Source organism: Netta rufina (assembly GCF_964035555.1).
Source record: "Netta rufina genome assembly, chromosome: 5".
Classification (NCBI taxonomy): Eukaryota; Metazoa; Chordata; class Aves; order Anseriformes; family Anatidae; genus Netta; species Netta rufina.
Window position 1 is genome coordinate 62,335,506 of NC_140128.1, and position 16,964 is coordinate 62,352,469.

Here is a 16,964-nt window from a genome sequence, read left to right on the forward strand (position 1 = left end):
GGAGAAATTGGAAAAGGGATAAAATGGGAAGAGGGAAGGGAAGGGAAGGGAAGGGAAGGGAAGGGAAGGGAAGGGAAGGGAAGGGAAGGGAAGGGAAGGGAAGAGAAGAGAAGAGAAGAGAAGAGAAGAGAAGAGAAGAGAAGAGAAGAGAAGAGAAGAGAAGAGAAGAGAAGAGAAGAGAAGAGAAGAGAAGAGAAGAGAAGAGAAGAGAAGGATAAAAGGAAAAGAAAAGGGAAAGAAAAGAAAGGGGAAAAGAGAAAAGGGAAAAGAAAAAAATAAAAGGAAAAAAAATTTAAAAATGGAAAAGGGAAAGGAAAGGGGAAAAAGAGAAAGGGGAAAAGAAAAAAAAAAAAAAAAAAAGGAAAAATAAGAAAGAAAAAATAAAAAAAAGAAAAAATGGAAAAGGGAAAAGGAGAACCCGGAGCAGACAGGACAAGGTGCAGAGGCCCCGCAGAGCTCCCCGCTCCCACCTGCCCAGCCCTGCGGGCACTGCCCCAACACCCCCCAGTACACCCCCCCTGCTCTCCCCCACCTAACGAATTACCAGAGGCAATTAGCGGTGCTGAGGGCACCTGAGGGAAACCACCCCAAAAACGCGGCCTGCAAAGTGCTGCCGTCCCAACCTCAAAAAACCTACAAAACCTACAAAACCTACAAAAAGATGGGGAAAACTCCATCCCGCAGCCCCCCCCCCCCCCTTGCCCCCATTCCCGCCCCCCGCACGACACCACCACGGGAGCCTTGAAACAAATCCCAACTTTTATTTTATTGATTTCCACCGAGCACACACAGACCACGAGGGATGGGGATGCGCTACACCACGACGCCGACCTCCCTGCGCCCCATTACAAACCCCCAAAAATCCTCCCCCCACCCCAAAAAAAAAAAAAACAACAAAAAAAAACAACAAAAAACCCACACCCGGGCACCCCCCCCCAATAGATTTTTCCCTTCCAACCCTGCTGGCCCCGAGGGGATTTTTGGGGACGCTTTGGGGTGACTTTTGGGGTGAGGTTCCTGCAGCGGCGCCCCGCGGGGAGGGGGAAATAGGGAGCAGCGAGGCGCAGGGCACCCCCGCTGGGGGCTTTTTGGGCTCCCGACCCCCAAATTCTGGGCTCCTGGTGCAGCTTTTTGGGGTTTCGGGTGGTGGAAAAGATGCACGCCCGGTAAAAAAATTATTACAAACCACGACGGCGCTCGGGGAGGGCCGGGAAGGGCCGGGGAAGGCAGCACGAAAGGAAAAGGCAAGGCAGGGCAGGGGGGGTACACATTTTCCCCGAAAAACCACGAGCTCACTGCCCCAGGAATGGGATCAGGGGGATGCCAGAGCCACCGCGGGCCGCAGCCTCATATCAGGGGTCTTCGATGCAGAAGACTAGAAAAAAGAGTATGAAAAGGTAGAAAAAACCCCAAAACGCACTTGTTTGGGGCTAGAAAGACTCGCAGAAAGGTACCTAGAGACCGTGGCCCTCTTGGGTTTCTCAGTTTTTTTCTCTGTTTCACCCAGCCCCGAAAGGAGGCGTTTTTGCCCCGAAAGGAGGTGTTTTTCCCCCAAAAGGCTGATGGTGGGTGCTGCTTCTCCGCAGACCCGTGAGCCAGCCCCGCTGCGGGGTGCAGGCTGTGTGTAAATGGGGCGTCAGGCACCTGAGGGAGCGGGGAGCTCCGGGGGCACCCTGCACCTCCCCAAAATCACCCCCGTGGCCACGGGGAGGGGGGACGGGAAGGGGCAGGGGCAGCGGGGAAGCCGAAAAAGGTGGGCAGGGAGCGGGCGAGGGGCAGAGAAGAGGCACGGAGGTGTGGGAGGAGAGGATGGGGCCGGGGAGACGTGGCCAGAGGTGATTTTGGAGGCCATCCAAAAAAAAAAGGTCCAGGGAGGTGCTGTGGGAGTCGATTTTGCCTCGGGCATCGCCTCGGGTGTCACCTTGGGCATCGCCTCGGGCATCGCCCTGGGCATCGCCTCCCCCCAGCACGTGGGGTGGAATTATTAGAAAAAAAAGGAAAAAAACGAGGAGATCAGTCCCATGCAGCGTTACAAAAAGCCGTGGCGGGGTGAGGGGAGCACCAAGCACAACACGAGCACTCGCGGGGGGCCAAGCCAGCAGACAGAGCGCGGGGGCGCAGCGGGACGGGGCGGGGGGTCCCCAGCGAGCGCGGGGAAGGGGAGAGCACGAGACCCAACATCGAGCAACACCACGGGCAGCCAGCCTGTCGCTATCTATCCGGCAACGCCAACAGAAAATCCCAAATCGGGGGGGGGGGGGGGGAACCCAGGACATCATTCCGGGAGGGGTTCTGCGCATCCGCGGCGCTTCCTTCGCTCAGCACCGCGCCGGGGGTTTTCGGGTACGGAACGGCCGGACAATTTTGGTGAGCAGAAAAGTGACACGGGTTTATTCTTTACATTAATATTCTCTTTTTTTTTTTTTTCCCTTTTTTTTTTTTTTTTTTTTCTCTCTAGGCAACTCTACAGACTTCAGCTCTTTTGCCTCGCAATGCAGATCACCTTATTCCCCCAAGGGCGGCCGGGTTCGTTAAACATGCACATCCCTGTAGCTTCCAGGCCGTGTATTTTTTTTTTAATTTTATTTTTTTTACTTATTTTTTTGTTTGTTTGTTTAAATTCTGTGGACTAGCAGGTCGTCCCCCGTTCCTAAAAACTCTACGTCAGTGTTCAGGGTGGCCTGAGTGCCCGTCAGGCTCCTTGAGGGTTTACAGGATCACGCAGAAGAACTTCTTCTCTCTAAAGGGGTTTTCTGAGGCCGGGACGGGGGTCAATAAGGGGTCCTCCTTGGCGTGGGCTTCGCAGTACGCCATCAGATCTGCTGCTGCCTTCGAGACCTGGAAGAAAAGGAGCTGGGGACGGGCTGTTTTGGGACATCCCACCCCGGGGATGGCACGGTTCCCTTGGGGACATCCCGCCCCATCACTGCTGCCCCTGCTTTGGGCTTGCAGCGCCCTGGAGGAGTTCCCCGAGGGATTTTGGCGTGCCTGGGTGCCTCCCTGCGGCACCACCCGGCCCCGCAGCACCCCGCGGGGTGTCCCAGCATCGCTACCTTTATCCTGTCGATGTTGGCCTCCATCTTCAGCTGCTCCACCAGCTTGCGTGCCTGCGCTATGCTGGCGGTGTTGTTGCTGGCCATCGGCACGCCGGGCGTGCGGGGGGCTCGGCACGGAGCTGCTCGCGGCCCTGAAACCCCAAAAGCGATTCGCTGGGGCTGCCTTCGGGTGTTAAGAGGGCCCCCAGAATATTTGGGAGATGCTGAGCCGCCAGCATCGTTGCTGGAGCAGGGATTTCCTAGTAACTGGGACGCTCCGGCACGGCTGCTTCCCCTTACCAGAACAGCACCCCGCTCCCCGGCACCACCCCATAACGCAGCACCCAGCCCCCCCAGCCCATCCTACACCCCCCAGGCAGCCCCACACCCCCGGGGGGGTGTCCCAGCAGCGATTGCTTTTACCAAAGAGGCAGGGCTCGCCGGCGACGGGTGTCCCTAGGGGAACGGCTGCTCCTCTCGGGCGTCCGACACCTGGAAATAAAGAGGGAAACAGAGAAAAGGGGGGGAAAAAAATAAAAGGAGGGTGAGGAGATGGATGCGATGCCACAGTTATAGGGGTATTTATGGCCCCCGGGCAGGCTGGGGGTTTCCTTCCGCTCCCCCCAGGTCCCCCGTGACGCTGTTTGTTTGCACGCCGCGCGGCTCTCGGCACAGGAAGAGGTTTCGAGTCAGCGGGCAAATATCCGAGGGCTCCTGGCACGCAGTCTCTTGGCTGTTTCCCAGCGAAATCAGCAGAAATCCTCCCCTCTTATCCCCCCTCCTTGAGCATCCCCAGCCTCCGGCGGAGGAGACGGCCCCGAAGTGCCAGCGACCAGGCAGGAGAGGACGGAGACCCAAATGGGATGAGCAGGGGACGTGCCCTGGCCGTGCACGGAGCTGTCGGGGCGCTCACGGGGCTCGGTGCTGCTCGGCACCCGGCCAGGATCCGGCCACGCACCCTGGGAGCGCTCAGCCCCTCCGCCCAGCGTGGGAACGACAATATTTTTGGAGCCGGCGTGTCCACGCTGCGAGCCGCCGGGCGTGCTTCCTTCAGCAAAAATACAGCTCGTGGCCATCCCGGGCTGGAAACCCACCCCAAACAGCCCAGATTTTTCAAACAGCACAGCCCTAAAGGCGTTATTTTCCATCCCAAAGTGAGGACACCCAGGGTACCGCCGGGAGCAAACCCCAAAGCTCCGTGCACGGATAGCGGGTCGGTGCCAAGAGCATCGGGCACGTAAAAACCACCCCAGCTGGTAAATCCGCTGATTTGATGCTCAAATGCCCAAATATTTGAGGACGGCTCTTGCTAGGAAGTGTTCTTAGGGGAATTTGGGAGTTCCCAGAGTGACAGCAGCCCTAGGAGCGGCTCGGGATGGGGACGGAGGTGGGTAAGGGAGCCCCAAAGGAGCAGGCGGGCGGTTACGAGTCGATCCAAGCCCACCCCATGAACAATCCCTGCCATATAGTTAAAAATCACCGCGCTTTGTGGCGTTTCCTGAGCCCTATTTGCAGCAGGGGACACGGGGACACGCAGTGCCCTGTGCCAGAGGTCCCCAGGACACCAGGAGCTGCATGGCACGGGGACAGGGACACATCCTACTCCAGCAGCTCAGCGGTGCCGTGTGCCTGGGTAATAGGATTCCTGCCTCGGAGGCCCCAGGCTGAGTAGGGACAATATTTTATTTTCATGCTAATGGTGCTTACGCTTGCACGTTTTTTTTCTTTCACCAGCCAAATCGGGCACCAAAACTGGGACCCGGGGGGGGATTTGCGTGGACTCAGCTGTGCAAACGGTGCATGAGGCTGCTTTTAGGGTGCCAAATCAGCATTTCTGGCTGTTTTTGCAGTCCGGCTTTGCCAAAAGCTCTGTTTTTTTTTTAGCCCATGACACCAAAACCCCAAGCTGTGAGTTGGTTTGCACCTTGCACGGGCTCTGTCCCCCCGTCTCCAGCCCCACAAACACAAATCCTGAGCCTCCCTCTTCCCCTGTCGGCAGGGTTTTATCTCAGGTTGCATGCAGCATCCTCCAAAATGTTTAACAACCAGAACTTTAACCCAAACACCTTAAATTTAACCCAAACACCTTAAATTTAACCCAAACACCTTAAACCACAGCTCGGGCTGCCTGCAGCCTTTGCTCACCTCACCGCAGACCCCCTGGGCTTAAAACCCACGGATCGCATCCTCTCTGACCCTCCCATTCCCCAGATTTATTTTTTTCCTCCAGGTTTTTGCCTGCTTTGAAGGAAAACGCTCTCCCCTCTACGGCTCCTGGAGAAGCAAAAGGAAAAGCAGCAGCCGGGCAGGGTGGCTCTGCGGGAAGGAAACCGAAAGCTCTGACATCTGCCCGAGAAAACCCTCGTGATTCCTCCACCTCGAGGACCAAAAAGCAGCTCGCCAGCCCCGGCACCCCCCACCCAGGGCGTTTTCGGAGCAGGAGCCACCCAGCCTGGGGGTGCACCTAAAAAAAAAAGTCCACCCAGGGAGCTGCACAGCAGGGAAACCCCGCTGGGGACAGCCAGGATTTGGGGGAAAAGGGCTCAGGGTGGTTCCTATGGGGCAGGCATCGCCTGCACATCCCACCCCAAGGCTGATGGAGGGGGATAACGGGGCCCGCCGGCACCACCCGGGGGGAGCGGATGCGTTTTTGAGCCATCCCCGTGCTTGTGCTAAGAGCTGCCTCCAAAGATAGGCTGCTCGCTTGAAAACTAAGGACTAAATATACGCGGAAAGCCAAAAAAAAATACTACAGACAGAAAGAAAATAGCAAAGAGCCACGTTTCCAGGGGGCGGCCTCGCTGAGCTGAGCAGCAGACGGGGCTGGGGAAGGAGCCCCGGCACACCCCAAGCGCTCGTGGCCCCTCGTTTCATTAGGCACGGGGATAATTAGCCAGCTCGGAGCCCCTGGGCTCCTCTCACACCCCTCACCAGGACCTAGAGCCACAGCCCCTCATCCCATCCCGGATTTATTCCCCTTCTCCGACGTGGGTTTTCCTGCCGACGCTGAGGAGCAGCCCGCGGGTCGGAGGCGCGCCAGCAAATAAAATAGATAAATAAATAAATTGCAGGGCGCCGGAGCCGAAACTGAGCCTGTTGCCATGGAAACTGCTTCGTTAGCACACCAGCTAATGATCCCGCCCGGCACCCGGATCGGCCCCACTGGTGGTGTCTCGTCCCCGTTGGGGGTCTCGGCGCTGCCCCGTGTTGCGCCCCAAAGGGTGCACCGGGGTCCTGGGCACCCAGGTGGTGCACAGCAAGGGGATGAGGCACCCCGGGGGAGATTTGGAGGCTGTTTTGTCTCCAAAAGCAGCGTGAGGGATTGGGAGCTCATCACTGGTCCTGGATCCTAGGGGGCCGAGCTCTGGTTGTCCCCTCCGTCCATCCCCGGCCACAACCAAAGCCAAAATCTCGCTTAGGGATGGAGTAAACAGCACGGGATCCCCCCACTCACACCCCGAAAGCCTCCAAAGCAGCGTGCTGGGGTGCTGCAGCCACAGCTCGGGGTGTGGGAAGGGGCAGCCCCAGCCCCAAGCATTTGGGGGCCCTGCCGCAGGGTTCCCCTCGTGCCCCGAGACGTCCCCGCGGGCGTCACGCCCGAGTGAGAACCCGGGCTTTTTGTTTTCCCACACGTGCCCCAACGGTTCAGAAGAGAAGGCAAACAGAAAGCAACCTCAACTTCCTTTCAGTCGTTTGGTTCTTCTCTCAAACACGATTTGGGTGAGGGAGCGGGCGCCTGACGGCGGGGCCGGGGACACCTCGCCCTGTCCCTCCTGCCACGAGGTTCTGGGTTCGCACCCGGTGCTGGGTGCTCCAGAAAGACCAGCAAAAACGAGGTGCTGGGAGGATGAAGTGCACTGGGAGGGGCAAACACGGCCCCACGGGGAGGAGGAGGAAGGGGATGATGTGGTGGGACGCTGCCAAGCTCTGCTGCGAGGTGCCGAGGGGACGGCAAAGGGACACCCTGCCACCCCACGCCCAGCACGAAGTCTGCAAAAGCCTGGTGGTAAAGGGCAGAGCTGTCTCCCCCCTGCAAGCACCACTTGGCCTTTATCCCACGGGGATTTCAGAATACAATCAATCAATCAATCAATCAATATTTTTGGTTGCTTGAGTTTTATTTTTATGCGGCTCGCCCAAGAGAACACGCAGCTTTGGAAACTCCCTAAAAGCCTGACCACGGCCCCAACCCAAGGGCAGGGCTGCTCGCAGCACCACGGCTCTGCCCGTGCTCAGCCAAAACCACAGGGGGCTTGCTTGGGAACAGAGGAGAGCAGAAAACCCCAAAAGCTCCTTTCTGAGACCATCCGAAACCCAAATCACCCTTCGGTTAGGGGAGGCATCACCGCGCTGAGCTCTTTCTTCCTTCAGTTCTTGATTCCTTCACCAAAATAACTCCAACTGGCTTCAAAATGAACTCACCCTATGTGCCTCGCTCAGAAATCCCAGCTCCCTGCCCCTTGCCCAGGAGAAGAGCAGGGGCTGAGGGTGGCTGAAGGCACGGAGGAAGCGAGGAGCCCCCCACTGACCACAAACCAGTCTTAACGAAGCCCAGGCTATTACTTCATGTTAACGAGCTGACCCATTCCGGGGTTTCACCCCCTAGCATCCTGCTGCTTACTTCCAGCACCGAGATAAAGACCCCAAGGGGAGGCACGGGGTGAGCTTTGGGAGCGTTTTGGCAAACAGATTTTGGCACTTGGCTGCGCCGACACCACTCCTGAAGGAGCAAACCCCCGCTGAGCCTTGCTCGAGGTGGCCCTTCACTCGAAGCCATGGCCACTTACTGGGGACGGGGACAGGGAAGCTGGGAAGCCACCAGTTTGGCCCAGTTAAAGCCTTTTGCTCCCAGCACGAGAGCCCCGCAGTGCCTTTCGCTCCCATACCACCGGAGGTGAAGCCTCCAGCTGCGCTCCGGGAGCCCCGCTGCCATCTCTGATGATTTCACCCGAATCAAACCTTTATTGGAATTTTATTTTAAGTAACAGCCACACGAAGCCTAATAAACCTCCCCGGCCGCGGGGAATTGCCCAACAAGTTACATCAGCGCAGAAACAACCCCCTTAACCACCCCATTAGCTCGAGACCCCACGGGAATTACCTTAGACTGCTTTAATTAGGCATCTGCAGTACAAAAGAATTAATTAATTAGTGATAAGCACCTGAACCACATTACTCATAAGGATCTATTTCCAGCTTCAAATACATCAAACAGGTCACAGCCTATCCGCTGGGGTGGAGCAGAGCCCCGGTGCTGCTGAGCACCGCTTCTCTCCCCATCCCTGCGCCGCAGCCATCAAAGCAGGCTGGAAGCTGGCTTTTTCTTCTTCCTTTTCTTTCTTTCTTTCTTTTTTTTTTTTTCCTTTCTTTCTATCTTTTTTTTTATATATAAATCCAGAGCAGGTGCCTTTGAGAGCCGCTACTCGCGCACCGCGTGGAGACGGAGAGCTTTGGAGCTGCTTCCCGGGATGCGTTGCGCTTTGTGCAGGGGTTGTAGAGTAACCTCCTACGCCTTGTGGCTACGATTAACCTGCACGGGTTTGGCGACAGCATCAATAAGACACCTGCTAAACAAGCAGAGAGCTCCCTGACGGCCGCATCCCAAGCAGGAGGAGGATCGCCAGTAAATGTGGGTGATTTTAGCAGGTTTCCAAGAAGAGAGGAAAAAAAAAAAAAAGGAAAAATAGATCCCCGTACTTTTCAACTTACTATTAAAATTATATAAAAGTAATTCAGTGTGCTAAATAGTATGTGGTGAGAGGAGTTACTACCCGCAGGCGAGCGAGCAGCCCTGCAAACCGGGTTAGCAGGGGCAGGTGAGCCAGAAGTAGGCTGCTGGCGCCCCGTCCTCGCGTGGCGAGCTGACCCACATTGCCTCCGCTAAATTCCCCCTCTGCCACTCGCTGCTGTGCCCTTTTTGCTGTAACCCTGAGCATCTCGCTCAGAAGCAGCAAGCACAAAGCAATGGCAGCAGCAGGGAGCACACCTGGGTCCCTGCTCCTCGCCTCCTCTCCCACTGAGCTCCAGGTACAGCGAGCGCCTAGGTTTTCTCATGGAACCCGACATCCCTCACCAGCCTGTTTTCCCCACAAAATGCACACGAAACATTTTTTTTCCCTTTGTCAAAAGCTGTTTTTTCTCACACTATTATGTACAATGAGCTACCACAACCCCTGAGCCGGCGGTGCCACATCCCTGCCACGTTCCCTGCTGAGCCGCTGGCACCACGTGTAACGCCAGCCATCGTCCCCGCCGTGCCGGGGGTGACACACGCCTGGCAAACCCTGCTTTACGCAGAGGGAGCCGAGAGCTGCTCCCCAGGGCCGTGTTCTTACGTTTGAGATTTTTTTGCCTTGCAAAAAATGTAAAGGAAATGTGCAAAGCCAAAAAAACGTGTGTGCCAAAGCTGGGATAAAGTGGCGCAAGGCACCCTCCCATCCATCCATCCTGCTGTCGTGGGGGTGAAGCCACACCAGGGATGTGGAGCAGGATGGGACCCGAGGTTGTAGGGTGCATCCTGGCCGTGCCACGGGCCCCATGTGCTTCATTTACCCCACCCCGTGCCTGTTCCCATGCCTTTAATCGTGCCAAGCCACCCGCAGCCACCCTGCTTCAGCTGCTCGAGTACAAACACCTTTCCCTGCCCACTGTGGCCTCAGCACCCCTCTGTGCTGCCCCTTTCTGTGCTCCTCCAGCCCGGAGTGTGGAAATCTGTGAGGGCAGCAGCTCCTTTGGGGCCAGGCTTTGGTTACAGATAGGATGGAGGAGTAGCATCGATGCCAAGCCAGCCTAAGTTTGACATCCATTAATGGAAACATTAGTCCAGGGCTCAGATTTAAGCTTGAAAATCATCGGTGTGTCCCTTATTTGCTGTCAATGCCCCCCTAAAAGCCTGGGTTGCTGTATTAACATCATCTTTTTTTTTAACATCATCTTTTTACTCCTGCCTGGCCCAGCATGGAGGGAGGAGCCGGGGGCGGCAGCGTCCCCCCCGCAGGCATCAGCCAGGAAGCACCGGCCATGAATACGGCCCCCAGGCGGGGACGTCAGGCTGAGCAGCAATTATATTAAATCAGCTGATAAATAATGCAACGTATTTTGATGGCAGCGGCGCTGCGAGCTCCGCACAAACACCATCACGGCTCCGCGGCATTAAAAATACAAGGGGGTGAAGCGCAATCAGGTCAGCATGACTTGAATAATGGAGCCTGGAGCCTTGCCGAAAGGCTGCCCTTGGGGTGGGATGGGGCACGGGTCTCATGGTGGTGCCACCAGGCCGTGGACTTGTCCCTGTCAGCATTCAAAGTGTTCCCATTTGAGGCAGAAGACCCCATTCATGGGCGCATCCCAGCATGAGAGGAGCTGCAGACCCAGTTTGGGACGGATGAGAAGAGCTCTGAGCAGTGTTTATAGGTTGTGGATGGCTGACGACCCACCCCAAAGGCCCCCAAACCCCTGGAGACCCTCCGAGGGGGTAGAAGACCCCAGGCAGGCACGTGGAGCTGGGTGGAGGAGACCTGGCCAGGTCACCATGTGCTTTTAGGGGCAAGTGGCTGCGGATGTGCTGCTGGGCCCACAAGGACCCATACGATGCCCCGAGGTGGGATCGGGCATCTCCAGGGGTCCCCTCCACCCTAATGGGGCAAGGGGCATGGTGCTTCATTGCCAAACCCCTGGGAAAAGCCCAAAGTGAAGGGGGGACTGAACAGACCCTTGGGCAGCCCCCCCGAGGCCACCAGCTCCTGGGGCTAACACATTGAGCCAAAAAACCCCAAACCACACGGCCTGGGCTCCATCTGCAACACCAGCCAGCCCCTCGTTCATCCCAGCTGTCACGGGGGGAGCTGTCTCCTCACTCTCCCCATCCAGCTCCTGCCAAAACGGGGCAAATTTGGGAGCTGGTGCAGGCAGAGGGGGCAAGAACCATAACACGAGTGAGACCGAGTGTGCTCCTGGCAGCCCAGACGTGCCAAAAGAGCAGCCCAAGGAGCCAAAACCCAACCACACACGGGCTGGGAAGCCTCCCCTACACAAACACGATTTGGGGTGGTTTTGGGATGGCTGCTGAGACCCCGGAGAGGTCCTGTCATGTCCCATCAAGGCCCTGCAGGGCTGTGTGTGGGGCTGGGCCTGTTGCAGCCCGGCCATGTTGGCACCTCCTGAGGGTGGCCATGGCCCCGCTAGAGATCCATGGCCCCTTCTTGGAGATCATGGGAGGTTTTTGTCAGATAAGAGCAAGAAGTGTCATGGGATTTACTATCAAGCAGCCAGAGATGGGGCCTGGTCACCTCAGGGGTGACGGAGGGGCTTTGTGCAGCTCAGGGGACTCCGTCCAACGTGTTGGTGTCCCTACAAAACGACCCTTGCCCAAGGCAGACACTTAGCCTTCCCCCAAAGCCATAAATTTTGGAGCTACAGGGCTGGTAACACCATCCCAGCACAGGGAAGAGCACCGGCATGGCAGCAGCCCCATCACAGCCAGCCCCAGAGCGTAGGGATGTACCCCGAGCCTGCCCTGCCTTGGGGATGAGGGCACCCACCCCAGGGCCACCCACAATGACCTAAAATTCTCCAAAATTGCTGTGGATGCCCTGCCTGGCCTCAGGTCCCTGTGGCTGTGGGGTGAGACAATCCTCTTGGTCACAGAGACCGATCTGGCTGTAGGATCTGGCCCCACTCCTGTGTTCCCCAACAGTCACAAGGGTGTCGTGAGCGTGTGCGTGTCTTCTTGCAGAGGTGCCCATGGCACCAACGTCCCCGAGACACCAAGGAACAGCTCCGGCCATGGCAGCCGAGCTGCAGGGATGGGTTTTAACAGCCCCGAAAGGGAGGATGCTGCAGCAGGATGGATGCTGGGCAGCGCGGTGGGGGTAAGGCAGCAGCACCGCGGGGGCTCCCGGGAGCTGCAGCAGGAAAATCCTGTGCTGTGCCGGGTTTATTCCCCTCTGCTGGGACTGCGTGCTATCTAGGAAGAAGCATTGATTGCTCAGGATCTGTGATGAGCTCCAAGGATCAGGTAATGCTGCTTTTTCACTCCCAAGTCGGCGTGTCTTACAAACCCAGCTGCCCAGCGCGAAGAGCTGCTCATAGGGAGCGTTATGGGAAGCACGGAGCAAACTTCCCTTCTGATAGCTATCAGGAGAGCAAGTTAGGGCAGGGCGATCAACCTGCTAAACCCAGACTCCTGCCCAGCTCCAGGAGCTCATCCAACACCCTCCTGCTCTGCATCCCACTGGGTGCTGTGGTGCCCGCTCCCATCCCCAGCACGCGGGGTGAGCACGGTGTCAGCGCCACTGTGATGTGCTGCTGGTGCTTCAGCACATCAGAGAAGGGCATTTCTCGGTGCTGTGCCCAAAGGGATGAAACCCCAAAGGCACCATCACCACCTGCAAACCTACAGCTCACCATGAGCTCCGGGAAGGGCCAGGAGGGCACGCGCTGCTGCCAGGTCTGCGACCCCGAGCAATGCTCCTGAGCTCCAGCGCAAGGATGAGCTCAGCTGCTTCTTTGTGAGCTTGGTGAAGCCAGAGGTCTCCTTCAAGCCATCAGAGAAGCCAACACACCTGGATGAGCGTCCCAGAGCTGCTCTTTTTTAAATGCAAACTTCTCTGGTTTCCCGTCCCTGCATCTCAGCCCTTACAGGAGCATCACCGCTGCTGGAGACCAGCACCGGTACCCACCGACCACAACCCAGGAGCACCCTGACCCTCTCCAGTTAGACCGAGCCACAACGACAAGAAGCAACAGGGGAAGAAGATTACTGTGTGATAAGCAAGCGGAGGATGAGATAAGGTGAAAACCAACTGTGTTTGGTACGATGAGCTGGTCTGGGTACAGCTGCTGCCCAGGAATTGTCAAAAATGTTACCAGCTGCACGCAAATGGCAAGGTGGGAAGTTTTTAAGGTTTGGTACAATGCCATTTCAGAGACTTCTTTTTTCTTTTTTTTTTTTTTCCCCACTGAGTGTGTGAAAACTTGGTTTTGCCTACGTGAGATGGAGGAGAAGCGTTATGCCAGACTTCAGCCTCCTCGTGGCTCACACGAGGACGCGCACGCAGGAGGCAGCGGCCAGGAATGGGTCGGGGCCAAGAACTGCTCCCACCAGCCACAGCCCCAAACCTCTACAGACCCCATGGGGCTGCTCCCCACATCCTGCCCGTGGGCTCTGCTCGCCCAGCCCTGAAGTTTTGGAGCCAACCTCAGCTCTCCACCGAGCCAAGTCCCTGTCCTCCCACCAGCCACAGCAGCTGGAGCCCGTCCTTCTCCCCAGACCTGCCTCGAAGTGGGGCGAGAGCCAACTTGCTCGTGCCAAGAGTGTGCAGCAAACCTCGCTCATCCAGCCAGAAAACGCAGCCTGCACCCCCCCCCTGCAGCCATCTCACCATCCCCAGCAGGAGCAGAGCCCCCGCTTTCCCTTCTCCCCATCCATTTGGGATGCGGGGCTGCTCCTGCACCGTGAAGGACCTGTCCTGGGGGTGTTCCAACCACACCTTGCAGACAGAAAATTTAAAAAATGCACTTGGAAGGTGTGACCCCCCGCTGGAAGTGGCCGGGCAGTCAGCCTGGGGAAGGACAAGCACAGAAGTGCCCTTCCCAGCACAGCACCATGTGCTGCATCCCGCACCCAGGCCTGGACCACGGCACGGGATGTGGCATCTCCCTCTGCCTTTCCTCCCCTCTTTTCTCCCAGTACCCGCTGAGACTGCACTGAGCAGCTGAGCGAGAAGCCAGAGAGGGAGAAACAGCAAGGAAAGGGTCTGAAAAGGAAGAAAAATTAAAAATGCACCCCGGTCCCTTTGCTCGTTTCTCCCGCTTTGGCATGCTGTGAATGCACACGGCCCCGGGCACAACTAAGGACCGGAACGCCTGGAGAATTCACGCTGAGCACCGACACAACTCGTGCCAAAAATGATGCTTTTCCCAGGGTGATCCCCTTATCCCTGACCCAAAAGAGGTTATGGGATGGCAAGATGGCCAGCAAACAACACGGCACGAGCGGGACGGTCCCAATCCCCCTGGAGCTGGTGCGGGACCGGGCGGTGTGGCCACCCAGCAGCCCCCCGGGCAGCGTTTTTGGGGGCTGCAGGGCTCGGCGCTGGCTCGCCAGCCCCAATTGCTATGGAAACAGCATGCGCCGGCGCTGCTTCTCTCCTCCCATGACTCACGGGTTTTCAAAAGGAGAAGTGGTGCCTCGGCCGCCGCTGTTTTGAGGCCAAAACAGCCAAAGCCGTGCGGGCGCGCTCACGGGGGCTGGGTGGGGAGGCACCGCCTCGTCGTGCAAGGCATTTTCGCCAAGCTTCCGGCTGCTCCCGTGCTGAGTGGTGAAAAAGCTGTGTGCCTCGGGGCTTCAAAATAATAATTATAATAGTAGTAGGGCTCCTCTGGTGGCACACGCCCCGCTACCTGCCGGGAATCACATCGTGTGCCCCGCTGCCGCCACCCGTCCCCGATGTGGCTGAGCGCTGCGCGCACCCAGAGCCATCCTCTGGGGTTGTGTGGGTGCCTGGAGAAAAGGTGGCAGGTCCCAGAGCATCCCAGTGCCGTCCCAGAGCATCCCAGTGCCATCCCAGAGCATCCCAGTGCCGTCCCAGAGCATCCCAGTGCCGTCCCAGAGCATCCCAGTGCTGTCCCACAGCATCCCCAGTGCCGTCCCAGAGCATCCTCCAGTGCGTGCGCATCCAGGGCTGTGGGGAGAGGAAGGGCACGTGCAGGGAGTGCAGCTTGGGGCAGGGGACCTGTGGGTCCCCCGCCTTGGGGTCACTGTGCTGGGTGTGAGAGCGACTCCAGTCATCATCCAGATGGTGCTGAGACCGCCACGCTCGTGGCACAGGTGGCAGCACGCCCCTGGCAAGCCAACGTGGGGCTGAAAAAGCTGAGAAAAAGCACCAAAAGTGCCAAGGGGGCAGCCCGGCCCCACACCCCATGGCACGGGGTGAGAAAAGCCCCCGGGCACCCTCCTGGAGAAAGAAAGGCTTCGCCCCGGGGCTTTCCTGGCAATAATTAATTGAGTCATATTTCAATCCAGCCAGCGGCCATATGGCAGAAAAGAGGATTAAAATCGCAGGCTTCCAGCTGCATTCAGGGAAATCCAGTTATAAGGAAAAAGCCTCCATGCCTGGCCCCAGCACGGTGCCAGGGCGTGTGCCCCGACCCCGGCCCTTCCCTCCTGTGCCCCCCCGGGGCAGCACGCCCCGACTTTATCAGGGACTCGTTAGCAAGAAGGAAGGAGAGCCCAGATTCAAGTTTTTGCCTAAAAATAAATCCGTTTTCCCACGAGGCAGCACGAAAACCAAAGTTTTTGGCTGCTTTCCCCTCCCTCTGGCGCAGGGGACCCCTGGAGAGGCTCTCCCCAAGGGGTCTCCCCCCCGTGCACCCCCAGAGGGGCTGTTCTGCCGTGGTTACTTGTCCCAACGCCCTGCACAAGCCGTGCCTGTTGTATGGCCACAGCTGGGAAAAAAAAGCAGGATTTCAATCAAAATCCCCAGGCAGAATGCTGCCGGCGCGGGGATGGTGCACCCCAAAATTTCCCCCTCCGGAGCCAGGCTGGGGGCAGCTCCGTCCCCAAGCCAGAGGTTCCGGCAGGGATTTGGGGCAGGGAAAGCCCTTTGTAGGGGAAGGAAAAAATAAATAAATAAAAAATAAATTAAAAAAAAAAAAGGAAAAAGGAGAGAACACTACTCCTCATTCATCCTCGGCAAAAGCCTTTCGTGTGATGGCAAATCAGTTGATTAACCCAGGATCGGCCCCTGTAAATCGGAGCTTTGTTTTGGGGAGGCTGAGCGCTGTGCGCCAGGCACCTTCCCCCAGTCCCCCCCAGTCCTCCCAGTCCCCCCCAGTGCTCCCAGTGCCCCCAGGCAGGTGCCATCACCGCCGGGGGTCCTGGGGTGGGTGGCAGCGGGTCCCCGTGGGGTGACGGTGGGGTGATGGGGCGCCGCCGCCCTGCCCGGGGGTGGCACCCGGGGGGTTTGGGTGGGCTCGGCTCCCTTTTTTTTGGGGTGCAGAGGGTTGGGGGGGGCCCTTTGGGGCCAGCTGCAAGCAGCCAGCCAAGGGTGGGGCTGCCCCGGGGGGGGGCTGCCCAGCCCCAGCACGCCCAGTGCGCCCAGTGCGCCCAGTGCGCCCAGTGCCGGCGCTCCCAGTTGCCCGCAAGCCCCGGTGGCTGCGCTCCCAGCGCCTCCCAGTGCCTCCCAGTGCCTCCCAGTGCCTCCCAGTGCCTCCCCAGCCCTCGGAGGTACCTGCAGGCGGCTGGAGCTGCCCCGGCTCCCCGGGGGGAGGACAGACGGATGGATGGAGGGATGGATGGAGGGATGGAGGGATGGATGGAGGCAGCAGGAGGGGTGGTCAGCGGCAGCCCCGAGCGCCGAGTCCCCACCCAGCTTTGTCTGCGCTCATCCCTCTGCCTACAGGAAGCGGCTCGGCCCCGACTTCCTCCTCCTCCTCCTCCTCCTCCTCCTCCTCCTCCTCCTCCTCCTCCTCCTCCTGCTGCTGCTGCTGCTCTCCCTCCCCTCCCCGCCCCTCCGACCCCCCGTTCGCTGCGGAGCGCTTTTCTGCAAGACCCCGCTGCGCCCCAGCCTCCCCTCCCCTCCCTTCCCCTCCCTCCCCTCCCCACCCTTCCCCTCCCTCCTGCCCTGCCCTGCCCCACAACCCCCCCCCCTCCACCCCACACCGACCCCACAACCCCCCCGCTGCGCCCCCCTCCTGCGTCCTGCACCCCCACCACGCCCCCCATCACCTCCTGCACCCATCTCGCCCCTGCACCCATCACATCCCCCGGCACCCCCAATCCAACCCCCCCCGGACCCTCAGCGCTCCCCATTTTTGTATTTCCTTTTTCAGCTCTTTAAACCCAAACGCCCAGATTTTAAGATCAGGATTTATTTATTTATTTATTTATTTTTTTTTTAGGATTTTAGCAGCTGGCGAGCACCGTCG

The 16,964-nt window shown here is 58.3% G+C and overlaps 1 protein-coding gene across 1 annotated transcript; it reads right to left on the reverse strand.

Annotated features, from left to right (window-relative positions):
- Window positions 1-2,700: 2,700 nt before the first annotated feature.
- GNG2 (G protein subunit gamma 2) lies at window positions 2,701-16,284 on the reverse strand. Its single transcript, XM_084287445.1, has 4 exons — window positions 16,268-16,284; window positions 3,459-3,527; window positions 3,054-3,187; window positions 2,701-2,838 (listed from the first exon to the last, which is right to left on the reverse strand). Exons 3-4 carry the CDS (start codon window positions 3,138-3,140, stop codon window positions 2,710-2,712), a joined length of 216 nt encoding a protein of 71 aa, XP_084143571.1. The 5' UTR covers window positions 3,141-3,187; window positions 3,459-3,527; window positions 16,268-16,284; the 3' UTR covers window positions 2,701-2,709.
- Between the last annotated feature and the right edge of the window lie 680 nt (window positions 16,285-16,964).

Bases quoted from the DNA above. Each gene is read 5' to 3' on its own strand.
- GNG2 (XM_084287445.1), bottom strand. From the start codon at position 3,140: ATGGCCAGCAACAACACCGCCAGCATAGCGCAGGCACGCAAGCTGGTG. The intron at 2,839-3,053 runs GTAGCGATGCTG...CTTTTCTTCCAG, and splicing joins CCAACATCGACAGGATAAAG to GTCTCGAAGGCAGCAGCAGA.